Consider the following 20,680-nt stretch of genomic DNA (forward strand, 5'->3'; position numbering starts at 1 on the left):
TCACCCGGGAGACTGACACCTTCCCATTGTTCGAATGGGACCCGTTAACGAGGGACAGGACAAGAGGAAATGTCCTGAAGTTGCGCCGGGGAAGGATTAGATTGGGTATTAGGAACAATTTCTTCACTGAAAGGGGTTATGATCTTAGAAGTCTTTCTTTCCCAATGTAAATGATTCTAGGATTTGACGATGCAAGCCGCTGTCGAGCACTTTGGGAATAACTTTGTGGTTATAAGGCAGTGTCTAATGAAAGATCCCCTTGTCCCAAGCTGGACTCTGGCATCAGGCAGAGCCGGGTTGCTCGCAGCCCAAACTTTCCTCTCCCGCTCGCCCCTTCCCAAATCCCATCCCGGGTGCGGGTGGACGCGGGCGGGGAGCGGGGCCTGGCTCCGGCTGCGGGCTCGGAGGGTGCGGTGGGTGCCGGGCCGGGGGGGCAGTGGCGGTGGGCAGGGCCGGCGGATGACGCCGGGTAAAGCCAGCCGAGAGCCGGCCCAGCCCCGCCGGCCGAGCGCTGCCCGCGCACCCCCGCGGCCGCGCACTCGGCTCGGGCGGGCTCCGGCGGCAGGGCAGCATGGACCTGCCCGTGGACTTGTACCTGGCCGTCCCGCTGCTCTTCACCGTCCTGGCCCTCGTCCTCGCCTCCGTCTTCCTGAGGCTGCGGGGAGGCGGCGGCGAGCGGCCCCGGGAGCCCGCGGCGGAGCCGGCTCGGGAGGGCGGCCCCGAGGGCGAGGCGGCGGCGGCGGGGCCGGAGGACGAGGGGAGCCGGGTGCCGGTGGAGGAGGTCGGGGTGGGTGACGAGGGGAAGGAGGCGGTCGCCGAGCAGCGGGACGCGGCGGCGGAGCCGGGCCCCGCGGCCGAGCCCGGCCCCCCGGCGGCCGAGAGCATCCCCCGGCAGCCGCCCGAGGAGCCCCGGCAGCCGCCCCAGGAGCCCCCACAGCCTCCCCAGGAGCCCCGGCAGCCGCCCCAGGAGCCCCGGCAGCCGCCCCAGGAGCCCCGGCAGCCGCCCCAGGAGCCCCGGCAGCCGCCCCAGGAGCCCCGGCAGCCGCCCCAGGAGCCCCGGCAGCCGCCCCAGGAGCCCCGGCAGCCGCCCGAGGAGCCCCGGCAGCCTCCCCAGGAGCCCCGGCAGTCCGGGAGCCGGGAGGATGCGGAGAGCAAGGTAAGGCCGGCTCCCCGAGGAGCCTCACCCGGGATCCACCCCCTCCTCCCCGCGGTGTCCCTTCTCCATCCTTTCGTCCCCATGGGTGATGGGGAGGGAGCCGCGCTCGGGATTTTCCCCTAAAATAAGAGAGGTCCCGGCAAAACACGGACCGTGTTTTGTCTTCAGGTGGGAACAAGCCCGTTGTCCCCGGGGAAGGCAGCGGTTTGGGAGGGTGTTTCTGGCTCCTTCCCTGCGCCGTCCCCCAAGGAATGATCCTAAAAAGAAGCGTGTGTCGGTGTGAGAGCCTCTCCTGTGTGCACATCTAACCCCTGGGAGTATTTTGCTTTCCCCAAGAGCTTATCCAGGTGCTGGGTATGTGCATGTGTTTATTCTTCCCGTCCGCATCCCTTTTCTGTGGCTTACAGAAACTGTCCCCGTGCCAGCGCGGGTTCCTTGCGCTGTCCCTGCCTGCCCCAGGGAAGGGGCCGCCCCACTCATTCCCAGCCTCAGCAGGATGCTGGCCCCAAGCTCTGACCCCTGGCTGAACTGGGGGGCTGGGGGCAGCAGTGATGCCTATAAATGCCCCATAAATCCTCCTCCACCAGCGGATCTTGTTTAAAAATAAAAGGGTGACCCCGTGTCCATGGGAAGATCTTGTTCTGCTCTTGCCCAGCCTGGGTGGGACTCGGTGACAACCTGAGGCAGCTGAACTCCCTGTCTTGGTGGCTTTCTCCCATGGGGAACGTCACCGTGTGCCGGCAGCGTGTTTGGGCCGGGTCGGGCAGGGCTGGGGCCCAGTCACCTCCTGGCTATTATTAGCAGTATTTGTAATCCTCGGCAACTGTCTCCAGGCTGCGGGCAGTGCGTAGACAGCCCTCGCCTTGGAAAGCATCTCCAGTGACTCACTGGATAGCCTTGGGCAGGTCCCGGGGGCTTGCACACCCTGCTCTGCGCTGGGATGCTCTGCAACACCCAGGGGTGAGCTGCTCTCCTGGCTGGGATGTGGCTCTGCCTCCCTGTGCTCCTCAGACCTCCCTTGGATACAGCTCCAGAGCAGTCCCATCCCTTGTCCCAGTGTCCTGGGAACCACATCTGTCTCTCTGCCGTGTGATTTATCAGTGCCTGTGAGTACCAGGATCTCTGGAGAGCTCCTGGGCCTCTGTTAGCCAGCTGGGTCCTGGCTGGGCCAGCTCAGCACCAAAGTTGGACACTTGGCTGGAGCTGCTCTCTGGTCAGGTGCAGCACCCATCAGGACAGATGGCTGGATCCAGGGCTGCCAGAGCCCACAGGTTCCTCTGCTGCTAGCTCACATCTTGGGAATGTTTTCCTTCCCTCTGGCTGCTCTTCAGCTCTGATTTCTTTAAGTAGACACTGCTGCAATGCTTGTTGCCTTCAGAGAAGGGCTCAGCTCTTTTATCCCCACTGGGCACTGGTGCAGTAACAGGGGTTTGTGTGCCTGGAATGAGTTCTTACTCAAGAAACGGGGAGTTCTGTGTCCTCCAGAAGCCTGGCTGGGCTCTGTAGAACTGGGGCTCCTCAGTGCCCTCAGCCCTTCTTACAGCAAAGGGAGAACAGGCTGCATAGGGTCCTGGCCAGCTTTTCCTCCTGGGAAATCATTCCCTCACTGTGTGAGCAGGCAGAACAAGTCACCCTGGGGCTGAGCAGCATCCCTTTGGGAAGGACAGGGACCAGGCACGTGTGCTCTGGGTGCTGGTGGGGGGCAGTGGAGGGGGAACAATGCTTTTCAGTGCTGAGTAAGTGTTTGGGAGGCGCGGCCCGCGCATGATCCCGCGGCTGCCAGCGCCTGGCCCCGGGGCTGGGTGGCACGGCCGAGGGACTGGAGGGACTACGTGCACTTCCAGCAGGCACCACACACGTGTGGCAGTGCCCAGCCTGCTGCTCCAAGGGTTGGTCCTGTGGGCAGGGTGGGAGAGACATCCACAGCTCTGCAGAATATCCCTGGTTTTGCTCCCCACATCCTCAAAGTTGCTTCATCCATTGCATTCTCCTCCTCCAGCAGCACCCAGACCCAAGCCCAGCAGATATTGCAGGAGGGATGGGACAGGCCCTGGGCTGAGCAGTGAGTGCTTTGCAGGCGGCTGCTGATGGAATTGTTCCCTTTCCAGCCTGTCTTGGCTCGGCCGAGGGCTGCAGTCCCCTGATGTGACTCAGCAGACGAGGCTCCCAGACCCTGTCCGGCTGCTGGCTCCTGCAGGCTCCTGCAGGCTCAGGGCTGTGCTCGGCACTCAGAGAGCTTTCTACCCTTGTTTATTTTCTTTCCTTATTTATTTTTCTCTCCTTGTTTTCTTCCCCTTCTGTGTGCTTAGCATGCACTGTGCCAGGCTGGCTCGGATTGCCCGCAGCCATTAACCAACCACTCGACCAAAATGCTGATGGAGGAACCCGCGCAGGGAGAGCAGCCTCGGTGTGTTAATGACGGGCTAGAGCCCACTGCCTCCTCCTTCCCTGCCCCCTGCCTGTGCACACTGCAGGGGCAGCTGCGTGTCTCAGCCTCCCTCCTGCTTCCATTTCCCACAAGGTTGGGAAAATCGCTAAAATTGAAACCTCCCTGCCCCTCTCTGCCGTGACCAGTTCATTGCAGCATCGTGCTCAGGGCTACAAAATGAACCAGTGCAGAGCAGGGAAAGGACCCAAGAGTCCTTGTTTCCCTTAACTGCTGGTAGCGGTTCCCCTTGTCTCTGCTGGCTCCCATCACTGGAAAAAAAATCCAAAACTTAATTAGTCTGTCGTTGTCTGTTCTCATCCCCATCCCCAGCTCGTTAATGGATGAGGCAGTGCTGTCAAAGCAATCCCCTAATGAAAAGCTGCTGGGTGGGAACAGCAGCGACGCTGGGGCTGTGGAGCGTGGTTCTTGTGAGAAACGGTCAGAAACTTCAATTCTCTAATGAGCCAGTCTGTCCTGGAAGTGGCAGGTGGCAGGGACCGAGCAGGGTTTTCAGTGTTGGACCAGAGCATTGCCGGGATGCCAACCTGGCCAAAACGTTCTCAAGATGGGGAGGGTGAGTGCACAGTGCCTGGCTGGTTTGCCAAGGGTTAATTGCAGCTGAGGGCTTCATACAGAGCAGGGGCAAGTGGGTGACAGTGGGGAGAGGGGACACAAAAACCCTGCCTGAGCAGGGCAGCCTGTGGGGCTGTCACCTGGACAGCAGAGGCACAAAGGCTTCATCTGTCTCTTCTGCCAAGCTCCTGGTGCATTTTCCCTGTGCCCCCCACCTCATTCTGTGCCTCCCTGGGAGCTCTCAGTGCCTCTGGACACACCAGGCAGCACAAACCAACCAGGAGCCCTCTTTACATTTAAAAAGTCATCATTTCCCCCTCTAATACCACCTGCCCCCCCTCCCTGTGCTGGAGGGGAGAGGGTGCCTAATTAAGTCTGGCTGTAATTGGCAGCTGTTCAGGCTGTGTCTGCACTGCCTGCGGGCTGGGGCAGGAGCTCCAGTGTCCCCCAGTGCCCTGCAGAGGGATGTGGTGATGTTCTACCCTGTCACAGCCTTGGCAGCAGCACTGCCAGGGAATGCAGGGCTCCCCACCCAGATCCCTGCCTGTTCAGATGTGCCCAGCTCTCGCCCAGAGCAGCCTGTGCCAGGGACAAATGCATCATCTCTTGCAGTGGCTGGAGAGGGGAAGTGAGACAGGGCATGTGTCACTCCCCAGAGAGCCTGAGCACGTGTTGTGCCTGCCCTGAATCCCAGTGCTGGCATGTGGTGTGGGGCACAGTGGCATTGGGGTCTGTCTTTTGTCCCTACACGGGTCCAGGAGGTTGGGCTGCTGCCCTGGGAGCTGTGCCAGAGCCAGGGCACTGCTGGAGCAGAGGCCACAAGGACTCTTTGCCTCCTGAAGTGCCCATTTGTGTGAAGGGCTGCCAGCTTTGCCTGCCACTGCTCCCAAGGATCTCACCATCACCAATCCAGCTCAGCTGGCCAGCAAGGGACATCCTGGAGTGTGGTGTTTGCTTTCCAGAGGCTGCAGCAAAAAGGGAATGAGGCAGCTGGATGTGATCCTAGGGGAGCCACGCTGGGATGTGATGGTGCCTGCAGGGATGGGGGCTGCTGAGCTGGGCTCCTCACCCTGCTGTGGGACTCACCAGTGTTTTCCTCACCAGCCCTGGCACTACCTGATCCTCATTAAGGTCTAGATGGCCCTGGAGCTTCAGAAATGCTCTGCCCACTCTGTTGCCTGTCCTTGCCCGTAGCAGTGACAGGGGAAGTGGCAGGAGCAGATGTTCTGACACTCTGGGGGGCTCAGACCTCAAAATGCCATTTCCACATGAGGGACATCCTCTCCAGGCACCCCAGAGCTGGCAGGACCATCACCAGGGCTGGAAAACTGCTCTTGATCTGCAGCTGCTTCTCTGGCCAGCGGGAGGATGGAGAGCCCCAGTGGTGGGTGAGGGGGAGCTGCTGACAGAGCAGCTGCTTTGCACTGCCAAACTCTGCCCAACAATACTATTATTTAAATTTTTTTTTTTTTTTTTTTTTTTTTTAGGGTTTCTTCCTTCCACTTTTCTCCTGGCTCTTCTCTTTCTGGCTGGCTCTCTCCTGTCTGCTTTCTTTCCCTCTTGCAAAGTCTTGCATCAGGCTTGGAGCAGAAAGTGCAGCCATAAATGGCAACACACAGGGCCCAGGAGTTTAATCCAAGATAATTTTCTCCTCTTGCTTAGCAGCCTGGGATCTTCCCTTTTCCTGAATCTGGAGGAGGGCACTTATTTGTCCTCAACCTGCTCATAAGTTCCAGGGCTGTCCCTGAAGAAAGAGTGAGGGACACACCACCCCCCAATGTCTCCTCTTGTCCTTTCTGAGAAAGAAGCCCATTGCTCAGAGGGGTTTGCACTGGGGATGGAGGAAGTGGGGAGGAAATGGCCAGAAATGAGCTGAAAACCAGATGATGCTGTAGTGGGAAGCCTGGCTTCCATCTCCCATAGGCTGGGAGAGGGTTCAGTGGTGGCACAGCCTTGAGGGGGCATTTTGGGGTCACGATGCCAAGCTCTCTATGTGAGACTCAGGACTGTCCATGGGCAGTGCTGGCTGTGTCCAAAATGTCCCTGGAGCCTTGTCCTTGCTCCGCTTTGGTCCAAACCTCGCTTCCAGAGCCAGCTTCACGCTCGTGGCCGTGGAGCTAAAGGGCAACAACACGTTTGTGATGATCCAACAACGCTCCGGCTCCGCAGCCGGGAGCTGCCAGCCGCCGAGGCGGATGGATCGCTGCCTTCTGATCGGAGGTGCACGACTTGCTGGATTTTAACCCTGGGCTGTCCGGAGCGCCGGGTGTGACTCGGTGTGCGGGCTGGGCTGGCTCGGTCCCCGCAGAGCGGCGGGCAGGGAGCGCTGCCAGCGCCGGTGCCCCGGGCCGGGCAGCTGCCGCCCCGCGCGGCCCGCGGCTCCGCAATGACATCTTTGTTTGCAGCGGCAGCTGCTCGGGGCGGCCCGTGGCAAGTCTCCTCCAGATGCTCCCGGATAATGACGTGCAGGGCTCCCTGCAGCGCTGCTTCTCGCTTTTTTTTTTTTTTTTTTTTTTTTTTTTTTTTTCCTATAGGGAGGTTTTTGTGGCCACTGTGTACCAGAGGGATGTTGATTTGTGGGTGTTGGACTGAGCACTCAGATCCTTTATTTTCCACTCCTAGCTGCTCAAAACTCTCCCTGCATTGTCCCTGGGCTGTGCATCTCCTGGGGTGCCATGGTGTCCTCTCCTCTGAGGTGCCCAAGTCTCCCAGTGTTGTCCCAGCACCTTCCCCCTCCCTGCTTTGCTTCAGGATGCTGGGACAGCAGCATCCACTGGCAGGGCTGAGAGCTCTGAAATTCGGGGCTGCTCCAGGCAGGGAGGGCTCTCCCCTCCTCTCTGGCTCGCAGGGGCTGTAGGCACAGCCAGGCTCGAGGTGGGGCTTTGTCCCTGCTGGCATTTCCAGCCCCACGCTGGTATTTCACTGCAAGGCCAAGGGACACGGTGTCCCTGCTCCCTGCCCACGCAGATCCTCCTCCACAGCCCTCCAGGCACAGCAGGGAAACCTTCATCTGTGAAGGTTTTGGACAGGGAAAGCTGGCTGTGCACAGGGCCATCCACAGCTGCAGGGGGGCTGAGAGGGCTGGGAAGTCCCAGGAGTGCAGGATGGGATGGGGAGGCTTCCAGGGGGTTCCTGTGATGGGGAGAGCAGCTGGCAGAGCATTAGCAAACCGAGTATGTCCTTTCCCTGAGCTGCAGCATCAGCATCCCAGGAAGCTGCCAGGACACACGGACTGCTGGCAGAGCCAGTCCCCTGGCTGAGGCTCCTTGCACTGCTCCCATCCCACGGGCTGGGGCTGCCACAGAGAGCAGCTCCTGAGCTCCAAACCCTGGCTGCAGGGCTGGGCACTCCAGCAGCCTTGGCAGGGCTTGGCACATGGATCAGAGGCAGCACACGGGGCAAGGTGGGCTATTGGCCACGTTCAGGGTTTGCCCAGGTGTGCTGAAGCTGCCAGGGCTGGTTGGTTGAGCACAGGGAGGGCTCAGGGTGTTTGTGCTCAAAGCTTTGCCCTTTTGCAGATACCACCATTGGGTGCCTGGCCTGGATCCAGCCTCGGGCACACGGGACAAGCAGAGGACACCAGTGGCCATGCAGCACTTTCCAGCCATGCAGAGGTGTGTGTGGGGCAGGGTGGCACAGCACGGTGGGGGGACATTGTCCCAGGGTGGCAGTGGCCTTGGGAAGGGGGACAAAGTTGCCTGCTGTTCTCCCCTGGTGGGGTTGGGTGGCCTCCTAATGACTCAGCCCATTTAAAACAGAAAGAAATGGTGCTCCAGGTGCAGGTTTGCTCCTTGGAGGTGGAAGGAGTGATGTCCCAGGGATGGGGGTCAGTGAGGCAGCTGGACCACAATGGCTGTGGGAGGGAGCAGCCCCAGGAAGGCAGAGGGATGGGGATGTGGAGTCTGGGGCACAGCCTGGGGGAAAGGGAGGTGCTGGCATCTGCCTCCAAGCCATCCAAGCAGAAGAGTTGTGCTGTAGGCAGCTCCTGGCTGCCACGAGCAAGGGTTCCCAGATGACCTGGTACGCTGCTGTCCCTGCCAGCCTGGCATCCCTGCCTGCTCTCTCTGCTCCCATCAAGTGTCTGTTCCTCTGTGCTGGAGCAGATCTATTTTCCTTCCTTGGAGGTTTGCCACCCAAATTTCCTGCTTGCTCTCATTGTTAAATGCTCAGTTCCTAATGCCCAGGCAAGGAAGAGGCTAAAATCTCCCTTCTTGTGTCTGCTCCTGGAGGGTTGGGTCTCCCAGGGGATGTCCCAGCTCACAGGGAGTGATGGATGTGATGGGGAGCTGTGCCCTCCTTGAGGCCACTCCTTTGGTGCCTCCCCAGCCATCCTCAGGGGAAGTCCGTGTGTCCAGCAGGAAGTGCCCATGTTTGGAAGTGTGGCCCAAAATAGTCCTGGCTGCAGTGGGTGGGGGTCCCAGTGGCATCTCCTTCTGGGGAACAGAGTGGCCAGAGGAAGCCAAGTGCCTGTGAATAATGCACATTCCTCCCTGATGACAAACTAACCCAGTTTTGGGCCGGGGCTGTGCTCCAGCAGCTCCTCCAAAGCTCAGCACTGCACAGCCAGCTCTTGGCTCTCTGCATGGTCCTTCTTGGGTCAGCATCCTTCTCCTTGGGTCTGCTTCAGCCCAGCTTTTGCCATGTGTCCCCTGACAGTGAGGGGCTTGGCAGGCTCCCTCCATGCTCCTCCCCTTTCTGCAGGTGCTTTGCCCTTTTGCCAGCCCATGGGATGCCCAGGGCCAAGGTTTGCAGCTGGAGCACAGGGCAGTGCAGGAGGAAATCACTCATGCAGGGGCTCTGCCATGTGTCTTTGTCTTATCTCCAGAGCTGGAGTGCTCCCCTCTCTCCCTGCTTGGAGTTTCTGCACAGGACAAAGAATCTGAGCTTTATGAAATTTGTTGTATCTTATAGAAGGGAACCCCAAAACTTCCAAAATTCATTTGCCTTCAAAAATACTCCAAAATGTGCTGTTGCTGCTCCTGCCTGTGCTCCAGACACCAGCTGTGGATGGCTCCTGGAGGGGTCCCAGCACAACCCCCAGTGCTGCTTCCACCCCTGGGCCCCACTGGTGAATGCTCCTGAGCTTCAGAGCAGCTGCAAGGTGGCTTTGGCTGGGGATCCCCCTGTTCCTGCTGCCAGGACAGTCTGTCCAAGCCTGGCCTGGGGGCACACAGAAGCCCCTGTGGCTCTTGGCTCAGTCCCTGCCTGTCCCTGGGCAGGAGAGGTGGCAGGAGTGCAGCTGGGAGGAAGGTGCTCAGGCACAAGGCTCTTCTTAAAAACCTTAATATCTCTGATTATGCGGAGGCACTTGCATTTCTGCCCCCCCCAGGTGGGCCAGATCACTGTGACTGACTAGTGAGAGGAAAGCAGACTAATAAACATCAGTCATTAGTGAGCATCCTCTTGCCCTGTGCTTGGAGGAAGCAGGGAAGGGGTGCCCAGCCCTCCCACTGGAGCTCCAGGCTCTGCACCACAGCCCTGGGATCCCAACCAAATGTGAGTTATTCAGCACTGCACCATCTCCTCATGGCTGTTCTGTTTTTAACTCCTCCAGGAGGAAGAGGTGGATTCAGAAAACGAGAAGCTGGTGGTGAGAGAGCCAGAGGATGAGGATGGTGAGTGCCAAGCAAGGCAGAACTCTGCAGAGACATTATGGACAGTCTGGAGTGCTGAGTGCTTGGGGATGGTCTCCTTCCTCCAGGAAATTGCTGCCCCTTCCCCAGATGCCCTTGGGCTATTTGCCATGGAGCTTTGTGATGCAGCTGCTCCATCCAGGACAATCTCCAGGGGCTTTAGTCAGAGCCACGTTTAACTGATTAGCCAATTAGTTGATTGGAAAATGATTAATTGACTAATAGGGGTGACAACTGCTGCACTCCTAAGAAAATGAAACAGATGGTGCTGAGCTGAAATGAGTGTCTGAAGGGGACTCTGCTCTCCTGAGCAGCCCTGGAGACACTGGGATGTCCCCAGGAGTCCTGGCTTGGGGTGTCTGGGGACAGCTGGGGCAGCAGGAGCCCTTGGGGTGTTCTCCCTTCCCTGCCCCACTTTCTGCCTGGCTGTTTGAAGGTGCTGTGTGGCAATCCCCTGGCTCGGGAGGATTATGCCTAATGCCACAGAGAATCAAATTTTAATCCTGGGGCCATTCCTGCAAGGCAGGGGAAGCATCTTTGGAGACAGGGTTCCCAAAATGCACTCACTGCACCCTGTCAGGCTTCCTCACAGCACTGGTGTTGGGGATGTCACCATGGGGGGCTGTGGGAGGTCTGGTTGAGCATTGATGGGTGTATCCTGCCAGCTGGGTGCTCAGTAACTCTGCCAGTGTCTGCCTCTGTGGGTTCAGCTCTGTTTCACTGCAGGGCATTGTTCCAAAGTGCCTGTGACCTGGAACTGGGAGAAGGTGATGGCCCCTGGCTCTGTGTCCTCCCTAAGCCCCTCCTGCAGGCAGCCCCTGGCTCCTCTCCTGAATTATTCCCAGTTTCTGAAGTATTTTATAACAGGGCTGTGCAAAGCCATGGCCCAGGCTGATGAGGAGCAGTGGGAGGCAGCTGGGAATACCAGCAGTGCCCTGGGATCAGCCCTGCTCCTTCCTTCAGTGTCTCCTGAGTGTCCTGGCCCCAGCCCACAAGCAGAGATTCCCCCAGGGCATGTGAGGATCCTGCAGGCATCTGTCACCAGCCTGGGATGCTGCCCTGTGATCAAAGGCACCAGAGCAGCCTTCCCTCCACTTTGGGCAGGGATAACATGTGGATCATGCCAGAGCAAGCATGTTCAGGGCAGAGGTGCTCTCTTGGGGCTGCTCTCACCCTGCCAGCTCAGGGTCACAGCACTGGCAATGCCAGGGCAGAGAGATGAAAGACGAATGTTTTCTTTAATATGAACTCATGGAGGCTCTCAGTAAGTAGGTCACCTCCTATTCCTTTAGTGTTTTCCCTGTCTACATGAAAACCCAGCCTCCCCTTTTCTGTGTGTTTCCTGAAGTTTGTTTTCAATCTGCAAAGAGAGTTCCTGAGCTCAAAAACAGCCAGAGGTTTCCAAAGCCACACAGTGGCTCCTTTTTTTAATCACATCATGTGGGCAAGGAGATTGGCACCTTTCTTGCCTCCCTCCTCCATTATTTTCTGGTGAGATGGCAACTAAACTGCTCTTTATGGGCCAGTCTAAATCCCAAATCTCACTTGATTTGGCAGAAAACCACGTGAGGGAAACAATCTTAATTGTCCTTGAAATCACTCGAGCCTTACAAAGGTAATGAACAGCTCCTGCTCTGCACCAGCATAAGGAACAGGATGTTACACCCTCTTTTTAATTTCTTTTTCTTTCTCCTAATATTTCCCAAAGCAGCAGCCAGCTGAATTTTCTTTCCATGTACTTTTATGGTCACCCAAAGTGCTGATAAGCTGCAGCATGACTGCTTGTTTCCAGCTGGCCAGGTTGGTTTGTTTGTTTGCCCACAGGGAGGGTTTCCCACCGAGGGAAGTGGAATATGGCCAAGCTGAATGTTTGGGGCTGCAGACCAGAGCTCTGGGCTGCTTGTGTTCAGACATTTGTGACAAAGCTGGATAAAGGGTTTGCATCCCCTGGGAGCCCCAGGGGCATTTAGGGATTAGAGAAAGACCCCAGATCAGTAAATGAGCAGTAACCCAACAGGACTTCCCAGGGAAGCTCCCCAAGATCAGGAACCTGGAGATGTTAAGGAGTGAGGAAATGTGGGCATTAGCAGGGGGCAGGTCTCTGTGAAATTCCCATCCCACTCCCATTGCTCCAGGCACAGTCACTCCAGTGAAGCCTTGCACTGCTTGTTTCTGAGCTCTCTGGTTTCTCCACCTACAAAATCAGGCTCTGACTTACCTTTTGCAAGGGGGGTCCCCAAGGTCTGGCAGCAGCTGAATGTGGGCACGAGCTTGGGGTTGGAGAAATTCCAAAATCAATGTGTTGGACACAAGGAGAAAAATCCTTAGTGGCAGTATTGATTGGAAAATAGAGGGAAGCTGCTGCTGAATCCTGAGTGTGAGGAAGGGAGGGGCTGTGAGGGGCTTTTCTTTGGGCTGGTGGAGGAGAGACACTCATGAATATGGCCACAATAGCAGTGGAGAATATGGGAAGGGGTCTCCTGTGTTCCTGTTCCATAACATCCATGTGTTAGGTACAAGTTGGGGCTTTCTCTCCTGCCAGGGGAGTTTCACCCCTTTAGGGGTCCTGCTGGGGCTGGTTGGTGTCATCCTGGATACTGGTGTGTGGATAATGTGCACTTTTTCAGGGCCATGCAGATAATGAAGTAACATCTTCCATTTGTGCACCCCTTGGAAGCATCCCCAGGGCTCTGAGGGTTGGAAGCAGCAGATTTCTCTGGGAATGTGGAAACTGGAGTGCTGGATGGCAGGACATGAAGCAGCCAAGTCCTGCAGTCCTTGGGAGATAAAGGCTCTCAGATAAGCAGCCCACAGATAACCACAAAGACAACTGCCCAGAGCAGCAGCTCCTCCTGGGCCACCTTTAGGGTTGACCTCTCCTCCTGTTGTTTTCTCCCATCTGCAGGAAGATAAAGCATGGGAGAGGTTTTTAAAAGCAAATAGTGCTCGAACAAAATCCGATTGGAAAAGGATCAGCTTTGGCTCAGAGTCTGAGCTTTGGTGCTGTAATTAGCACAGGGCTGAGGCTGGTGAGCTGCTGGGAGAGCTCCCAGGAGGAGGAGACCTTGGGCTGGTGACAGAGGGACTTGGACTGTGTTGCTGCTCCTGGGAATTGCCATGCAGCCCTGGGATTTGCCATGTGGCATCTTCTTTTCACAAGCTTTGTCAAGGGCTGCATGGCCTGGGACAGCTCTGCTCGTGGCACCATCCATGAGCCCCCAGCCTGGGAAAGGGCCCCTGGACGAGGAGAGGTCGGGAGCAGGGAGGGGAGAAGGAATGCAAGTCTGGAGAGGAGAGCGGAAAATGCTGCCAGTTAATCAGGGCAGGATTAGCATGTCTTGATAAGCCAAGATGGGCCTGCAAGGCTTTGAATCCAGGGAGAACAATGGCATATGGTTCCTGTGCTGAGGGATTTACTCAGATCTGCTCCCAGCAGGCTGCTCCCTCACAGTGTCCTGGCTGTTCCCAGTGCTGGCTGTGGCTGGGCTCCTGCCATGCCCTGCCATCCTTGGCTCTCCTGGGATCCACACTGCCTCCCTGACAGTGCCCAGGCTTTCTGGAGGTTGGAGCTGACTCAGGAAATGTGCTGGGGTGGCCAGGGCATTTGGGGTGCAGGAGCAGAGGTCAGAGAGCACCCCAAGGGAACAGCCCCACTGCTGTTGGTTGTGGCTCTCAGGAGGTCTCTGGTTCACAGATCTTTTGCTCTTTTTTTGTCTCCCCTCTGCAGCTGCAGATGAGACATTTTCTTTTAAATACAGTCCTGGAAAGCTAAGGGGAAACCAGTACAAGTCAATGATGTCCAAAGAAGAACTAGAGGAAGAACAAAGGTAAGTGGAGCTTCCTTTTTCTTCTTGCCCAAGCCCAGCTGGCTGACATGCCCTGGGAGCAGGCTGGGTGTGCTCAGACCTCTGTCCCCACACTGCCCTCAGCATCTCACTGCTCCAGAGCTCTCCCACCCAGGAAGATTATGAGAACAAATAAAGTCACACTGATTTAGGAGATGGAGGCACTGTGGCCCTAAATACCTTTGGAGCTCCTCTGGATGCTTAGACCAAATTTTCTGGCTGATGCAGCTGTGTATTTGCCCTGATCCCATTAGTTCTGTGCTGATACCTCTCTGTTGAGGACCTGATCTTTGGTTACTTCCCCTCCCTTGGCCCTGTGGATGGTGTCCCAACCAAGGACATGGGCACAGCTCACAAACACTGGGCAGGTGAGGGAGTGTGAGGTTCTAGAGCTCAGTGAGATGGGGCTGACACTGCAGTGTCCATCCCCAGGGCTGCCTCCTCAGCTGGACATGGTGGGGATTCACCAAGTGGGCCTGGTAGAGATGGAGAATTGTCCATCTTGCACTTTTTGCTGAAGTATCCCCCTGAGCCCTGCATGAAGAAAGGTGGAACCTGTCCTGTCACTTAAAATAAGCTTTGTGGCTCGAGATCCCCCAGCCTGTACAAGGAATAATCCCACAGCTGAGGGCTCTGCTCCCTTCCAGGTGTCTGCAGCTCTCACCCCTTCCCTGAAGGTGAGCTCCAAGGAACTGATTTCCCAGTGGTCTCAACAAGCCTGGGAGATGGTGTTGTCTCCACTGCTGTCCCAAGGGCTGTGGGACCCAATTCTCCACCCAGAGGTCTGCAGAGAATGATTTAGGGACCTTTGTCACCCCTTGCCTGTCAAATCCTGGTCTGACTACCATCACAGCTGGCCTGGTGTAAAGAGCCAAGCAGAAACTTGAGCTCGGCAAGGAAGGCAGGGCTGGGGGGGAATCACACCTCACACCTTGAGGCTCTTGGGCAGCATCTTTGTGATGCCACCAGCTGGGCTGGCTGAGGTTTATCTGTGTGAAGTGAGCAGGGCACTGTGGTAGGGAGGAGAGTAAATCCAGAGACCTGCCCTGCTCTGGGGTCAGCAACAAAAATGAGCTCTGGTTTCCTCTGGCACAGGCTTGATTCTGCACTGGTGGCATTAGGAACAAATGTTTGCTTTCTTCTTTTCCATGTATCTTTGTTGTGCCTGAAGTCCCCACCCTGTAAACTGCTGAGCAGGGTGTGTGTCACTGTATTGTTCACTTGGGGAGGGTGCTGGGGGATGAACTGAGTGAATGTCAGGGACACTCATGGGGCTAGATGGGATTTGCTTTTCAGGATCCTGTAAACACCAATGCAAACACCTACCTGCAGCTGGCAAATTCAAACCCTTTGCACCAGCAGCTCCATCCAAACCAGCTGAGCAATCACTGCTTGGCTTTTCAAGGCCAGGAGTCCTGTGTGGCAAAAAATGCCCTTGTCATCTGGGGACACTGAGGGAACACTGCCTGAGGACAGCAATGGCATGGGGGTTTTGTACTCAGGACTGTAGAACAGGCTCCAGGGGTGATGGACCTGCTGCTCTTGTCTGTCCAGAGCAGGACAGTGCACCAGAACTGACAGACTTCGTGTCCCTTGGAGGCTCCCAGCAGCTTCCCCACTGACAGCCACAGGCAGAAGTGTTTTTTCCTACTGCTCCTTTATTTTCTTCTCTTCCATATTTGTGTTGTTCATTTCTTTAAGGCAGCTTTGTGAATTTTTTTTTTTTTGTCTTGCTTTGTTGCTGGCTTACTTTTCCCCCCCTCAAATCTTCACTGCGGCATCAGCAGCTTTTCATTGCAGGCCTCGCAGGTGGTGCAAGGGGGCAGGGCTGCTGCCAGGTAAGCTGGGTGAGCTGGGCTCTGCCTTGTCCTGCATCCTTCTCCTTGCCCTTCCACCCTTCTCCCCCTTTCCACACACCCTGACAGTGCTGCTGACCTGCTGTGACCCGGGTTTGCCACCTTTATGTTGCAGGATTGAGCTGACCTCTGATCTCACATCTCTGTAGCAAGTACCTTAGGTCCTCGGCCACAAACATTCTTGCAAATCTTTTTGGTAAGGACATGCTGCTGCTTAGAGGTAGTGGTACCACTGATAACACCTGCTCGTGTCTTGGGTTGTTTTGCTTCTGGGTTATTTTCCAGGGGAGGGGTTGTTTGGAGCTGCAGTTGTTGCCTGTCCCACCTCCCTCCCCATCTCCCTTCCCTTCCCTCCTCATAACAGATTAATGAGTCCATTCCTCTCTGCCTCCATTTCATTTTCCATGAGCACTCCAGGGCAAATGAGGGCCTCCTGTTTGGATGCTCACCTCTTCCACCTCGGATGCCTGAAGCTGGACATCCCACAGCCACTTCTTTGTACTGATTTGGGAAATTGGGGCTGCTGCAGAGTGGGTGCTTAGTCCTAAGGTGTGTTATCAAAACTGAGACAGGTTTAGTGTTTGCTTTTAGCCCTGTCACTCCTGCTTTCCCATGGACCAACAGGTTCCCATGTGAAGCAGCTGGTAAGAAACATCCCAAAAATGCAAGTGGGTCCTCAGAGGGTGCTTGTTGAGTAGTTCACAAGTTTGAATATTGGGACTCCTTGATTTTGGAGGTGCCATTGAAAATATTCCTTGCCTGTTGCAGGAGGAGCTGTAGAACTTCAGACAGGAGAGTACAGGCATGCAATAGATTTGGTTATTTAAGCAAAAACACCACTTCTGTTCTAACCTGCATCCCTGCAGAAGCTGTGGTTGTCCTGCCTACAATTCACTTGAATCTTGTGGCTTCCAACTGGTGCTAAATCTGAACTAAAAGGGGAAGGAATGTGACCTTCACTGAGTGATGCAACTTCCTGCTTCTGGTGACTTCAACCTTAAAAATTAGAGCACTCACTGAGGGAAGAGGACAGTAAATCCTGTTGACAAATACATCTGCTGGGCTGGTGGCTGTGCTTGATCACACCTGGTGGGTCACCAGTCATTCTGGAACATGAGCACGTAGCCTTTGCCCCCCTGGGGCAGAAAAACAGCCTGGGCAGGAAGGGGAAGAGTGCAGGGGAAGGATGCAGCCCTTGGTCCAGCCAGCACAGCTTATTCCATCCTGGTCTTCTGACCTGAGGCTTTTGGCCATCTGTTGCCAGCTGTAGCTGCCACGTGCAAAGCTGGAGCTCAGGAAATGTGAGTTGTGGTGGTGCAGCTGCCCCTGCTCAGACTGGGCTGAGGTGTGTGGGTGTGAGAGGTGCTGCTGTCCTGGCTGGGTTGTTCCTGTGGAGGAGGGAGGAGGAGTTCCCCAGAGTGCCTGCACTCATGGATGGCTTGGACTGGTCTCTGCCAGATGCTCTTCAAATCTCCCTTAAGGCTGAAGGAGGTTAGTGGGGATTTTTTCCTGTTAGAAATTAGTATGGTTGGGACTCTGCTGAGTGTTGACAGCTGCAGAAAGGATCCACTCCTAATAAAAGAAAAAACAATAGGAGAAGTGCCCCCCTTGGGTCTCTGCTTTCAGTTCTCTCTTTCCATGAGGCAAAGCAGGTCCCAGCCAAGCCTTGGCTGGCCTCAGTGCTGTCATGGGTTTGAGTTCTCTGTGTTCTCTCCTTGTCATTCTTGGCTAGGTGTGTTGGTGGGAGAAAGGAGAGCAGATCCCATCTGACAGCTCTAGAAAGGTCTCTCCTCTCTGTCCTCTGTCTGGGATTGAGAAAGAGGTGGTGGTGAAGAGCCAGAAGCTGCCCCATGGCAGACCCATTGAACATTGGTCTGATGAATGGCACCAAAGTGCTGTTGGCAGGGGCACTCCTGGATGGAGCAGGAGACCCCCCAGACCACTGTCAGCCTCTGGAAGAGAGCAGGGAACATTGGAATAGCTGCCCAGTTTCCCTGGCTAATGGGCACAATTCCCACAGCCAGGTGACCCTTTCAAGGAGCAAACTCTCCTCCTGCCTCTCAATCCTCTCCTCTCACTGCTGGCCAGCCACAGATGGGTTGAGGTGACACTGTTTGAATACAGACTGCATTTAAGCCTAAGGCTCAACTGCAAATTGGAATTCATGCAAGGGGGATTGGATGGCTGTAAATATCAAACTCAGCCCTTTTCTTAGTGGTAATTTAGCAATGGAAACTTGCCTCCTCCCCAGCTGGGTTCAGAGTGCCTCTCGGTTATAGGGCACTAAAAAATCTGGGCTTGGACCCTGGAGTTTCAGCAAGGCAGGGTAGACCCTGGTTCTAGGGAATGTCAGAGAGGAGAGAACTTTCCCTGCTCTGCAAGGCATCCTGAATGAAAGTGGCATGCAGCTGTGGCTTGAGGGACAACTGTGCTGCAGTTTGAATTGTGAATGAGACAGTGCTGCTGATGACAATTCTGGAGCACACAAGGGCAGGAAGCAGCTGCAGAGGTTTAATGACTGTGTTGACAGACCTTGACCTATTTCAAACATCTCCACTAGTAGCTCCCCAAAAATAGGTGGGTGGACAGAGCTGGGGGATGTTGCATTTTGGGAGAGCTGTCCATTGGCATCTGTCCCTGTCCACCCCCTGCATTGCCATCACATAACCCTGGCTTGCCTGCTCGCTCCCCTCTCCCTACAGCATGGAGCCTCTTTCTCCTCCCTCTCTTTTACTGACCTTCCCCCCACCCAGTGGCTTTGCTGTCCTGTCCTGTCCTGTCTAGTCCTGTCTGTTCAGCATGGTGCTTCTTTTGGATGAGGGAAGCTGGTAAGTTTGGGCTTTTTTTGGGGGGGTGGGAGGGGTGTTTTTGTTTGTTTGCTTCTCATCTGCTGCAGCACGGTAGTCGTCCTGGGCTGAGGGAGGGGGAGTAGCAGGAGGGGGGCAGAGCCCAGGGCAGGGTGGCCACTGCTGTACTGCAGCCACCAGCCATAGGGGTGGCACCAGCCATGGGCAAGGTGGCTTTCAGCTGTCAAACACCCAGGGCTTGATGTGTGTTTGCTTCCCACCTGTCTCTTGTAGTAAAGAGCCCTGTATGTTTGGGGATCCCTGCTGAGCTCACTCTGTAGGTGCCCAACTCCATTTGGATGAGGAGGGAGTTTGCTGGTGGCCTGGTGCAGTTCCCTCCCTCCATATCCCCAGGGAAAAGTCCTCTGACCTATGAGATGTCAGTGGACTGGAGCCCTATTTATAGTCTTGATTGAGTCATGAATCCCCAAAAGCTTTAAAACCAGAGTAACTCAGGATGCCTCCCACAGAAAGCAAGGGAAAGGGAGGCCAGGAAGCCCCTTCCCATCTCCTCCTTTTCCCTCCCAGAGAGGAAACCCTTGCAAACTCCCCCATAGCCTTTGCAGGGTGTGAGTCTCTGACTCTGCCTTGGCATGAGATTTTAGTCCAGACAGCAACTCTGCTTGAGCTCCTGGGTTTTGTCTTTTTCTGCTCAGATCCTAAATTGTCCTGGCTTGTGGCTGCTTCTCTGTGTCTCCCTCACCCAGCACTCATGACTTGTCTTCATCTGCTTCTGCTTAACCTTGTGCAGCATGGGCAGCTGGCTGTTCTCTGCCTGCTAACTCCCTGGCAGCCCTGCTCTGCCTGCCCTGGGCTCCCCTGCAGCTGGGTGACACCCAGGGATGCAGGGAATTGGGACATCTCACCGGGCTGGGAGCAGAGTGGTGTTCAGGACAAACACTGAGGGCTGGAGGAAAGCACAGCCCAGCCTGTCTGTGGCTTTTCCCACTGCTGTGGTGTTGGCTGGGGTGCTCAGGACTGTTGCCAGAGAATAGGCACACGACTGATGGATGAGCTGGTCAGGAGCCCAAGCCACCTTCCTGCTGTGCTCTGGCCTTGTCAGCTGTTGCTGCTCTGGCTGGGAAATGTGGGAAGCTTCTGCCTCAAAACAGTTGTGGGCAAGGTCTGCTGGGGGTGATACAGCCCCCAGTCCCACTGACTCCACACCAGCCAATGAGCCTTGTGCTCCCTGGTTACTGGTTCTGGCAGCCTCGAGGCACAGTAGGTATTTCCCAAAGCCCAGTGCACCTTTCAACTTCTCTGTCTCAGTGGAGGAATTTCAGATTTGTGCTGATGAAGCTGCTTTTGGCACTGTCACTCAAGCCCTTTTTTCTAAGCACTGTCTCCCTCTTCTGCATTTAAGCCCTCTATGTGTTGCCAATTGGCTGAAACAACTGCCTCACACTTTTGGGACCACCAGGAAAGTTTAGAATTCGTGTGCCTTTCCTCATATTCTTCCTGCAATATCTCAAGACCTCAAGCCACCACCAGAAATGAGATGGTAGCTGCCCCCATGGTAAAGAAACAGGGACAGGGTGATGGGACCATCCCCAGCAGTGAGAGGAAGGAACTTCTTGGGGAGATCTCAACCACCCATTGCCAGGTCTGCCCAGCACTAAGAGCTTTTATTCCCTGCTCTTCATCCTCAAGGGTTAATCCTAGTTTGAAGTGAGCAGAGTCTGGAGCAAGGTTACTGTCCACCTTCCTTGCCAGGATTTCAGTGCAAGGGACTGATGGTCCTGACAAAGTCCTGAGCCAGGGAAAGGAGCTGGGAATGATCTGTGCTTCTGAAAATCATTTGTTGAGAGAAACTATTCCTGAAAAGGGCACAAGCAGTTATCAAACATGTCTGCAGTAGGATGCTCTGGGCTCTCAGAGTGAGTCAGGACTTCTTTGGAAAGCTGAAGCCTATGAATGGGCTACAGATTTCCTGACCTGCTGTAGATTTTTGCACACATGAGAGAGAGATGCACATGGGAATGCCACCAGTGACCCCTGCTTTTCAGAGCTGAGGTGCTGTCTTCTCTCAAGAGCAAGAAGCCCTGTGTCAGTGCTGTGACTGAAGGGATTGCTCCTGAGGCCACCAGAAGGACATGCAGTTTCCATGCTTCTTTGAGACCTTCAGTCCCTGAACTGCCTTCATATTTCAGGACCTGCTTTTGTCTGGGCTCCTTGTTCTCCAGTTTTTCCTTGCACAGAACAATGTCCAGCTGACAAATCATGTGATTCAGCATCTTGGCCATTGGCTTGGGCAGGAACAGAGATACCTGGATAATCTTTATCTGAAGAAAGGATACAGCTTCTGGCAAAAGATGGCCCTAACCTGGTTTGATTGATGAACTG

General features: G+C 55.6%; 1 protein-coding gene across 6 annotated transcripts in view; it reads left to right on the forward strand.

Annotated features, from left to right (window-relative positions):
- Positions 1 to 387: 387 nt before the first annotated feature.
- The window catches only part of MXRA7 (matrix remodeling associated 7), a 28,048-nt gene continuing 7,755 nt past the window's right edge, over positions 388 to 20,680 (forward strand). Inside the window, exons 1-6 of one of the 6 annotated variants that reach the window (XM_079323596.1) lie at positions 388 to 1,156; positions 7,676 to 7,771; positions 9,712 to 9,772; positions 13,518 to 13,617; positions 15,420 to 15,473; positions 15,607 to 15,687. In XM_079323596.1, the coding sequence (XP_079179722.1) occupies positions 572 to 1,156; positions 7,676 to 7,771; positions 9,712 to 9,772; positions 13,518 to 13,617; positions 15,420 to 15,473; positions 15,607 to 15,640 (930 nt within the window). In that variant the 5' untranslated portion in view covers positions 388 to 571 and the 3' untranslated portion in view covers positions 15,641 to 15,687. The remainder of the gene's footprint in view (positions 1,157 to 7,675; positions 7,772 to 9,711; positions 9,773 to 13,517; positions 13,618 to 15,419; positions 15,474 to 15,606; positions 15,688 to 20,680) is intronic. The other 5 variants (XR_013776526.1, XM_079323597.1, XM_079323599.1 and 2 more) reach the window with 5 other exon arrangements.

This window comes from Erithacus rubecula, assembly GCF_903797595.1.
Source record: "Erithacus rubecula genome assembly, chromosome: 20".
Classification (NCBI taxonomy): Eukaryota; Metazoa; Chordata; class Aves; order Passeriformes; family Muscicapidae; genus Erithacus; species Erithacus rubecula.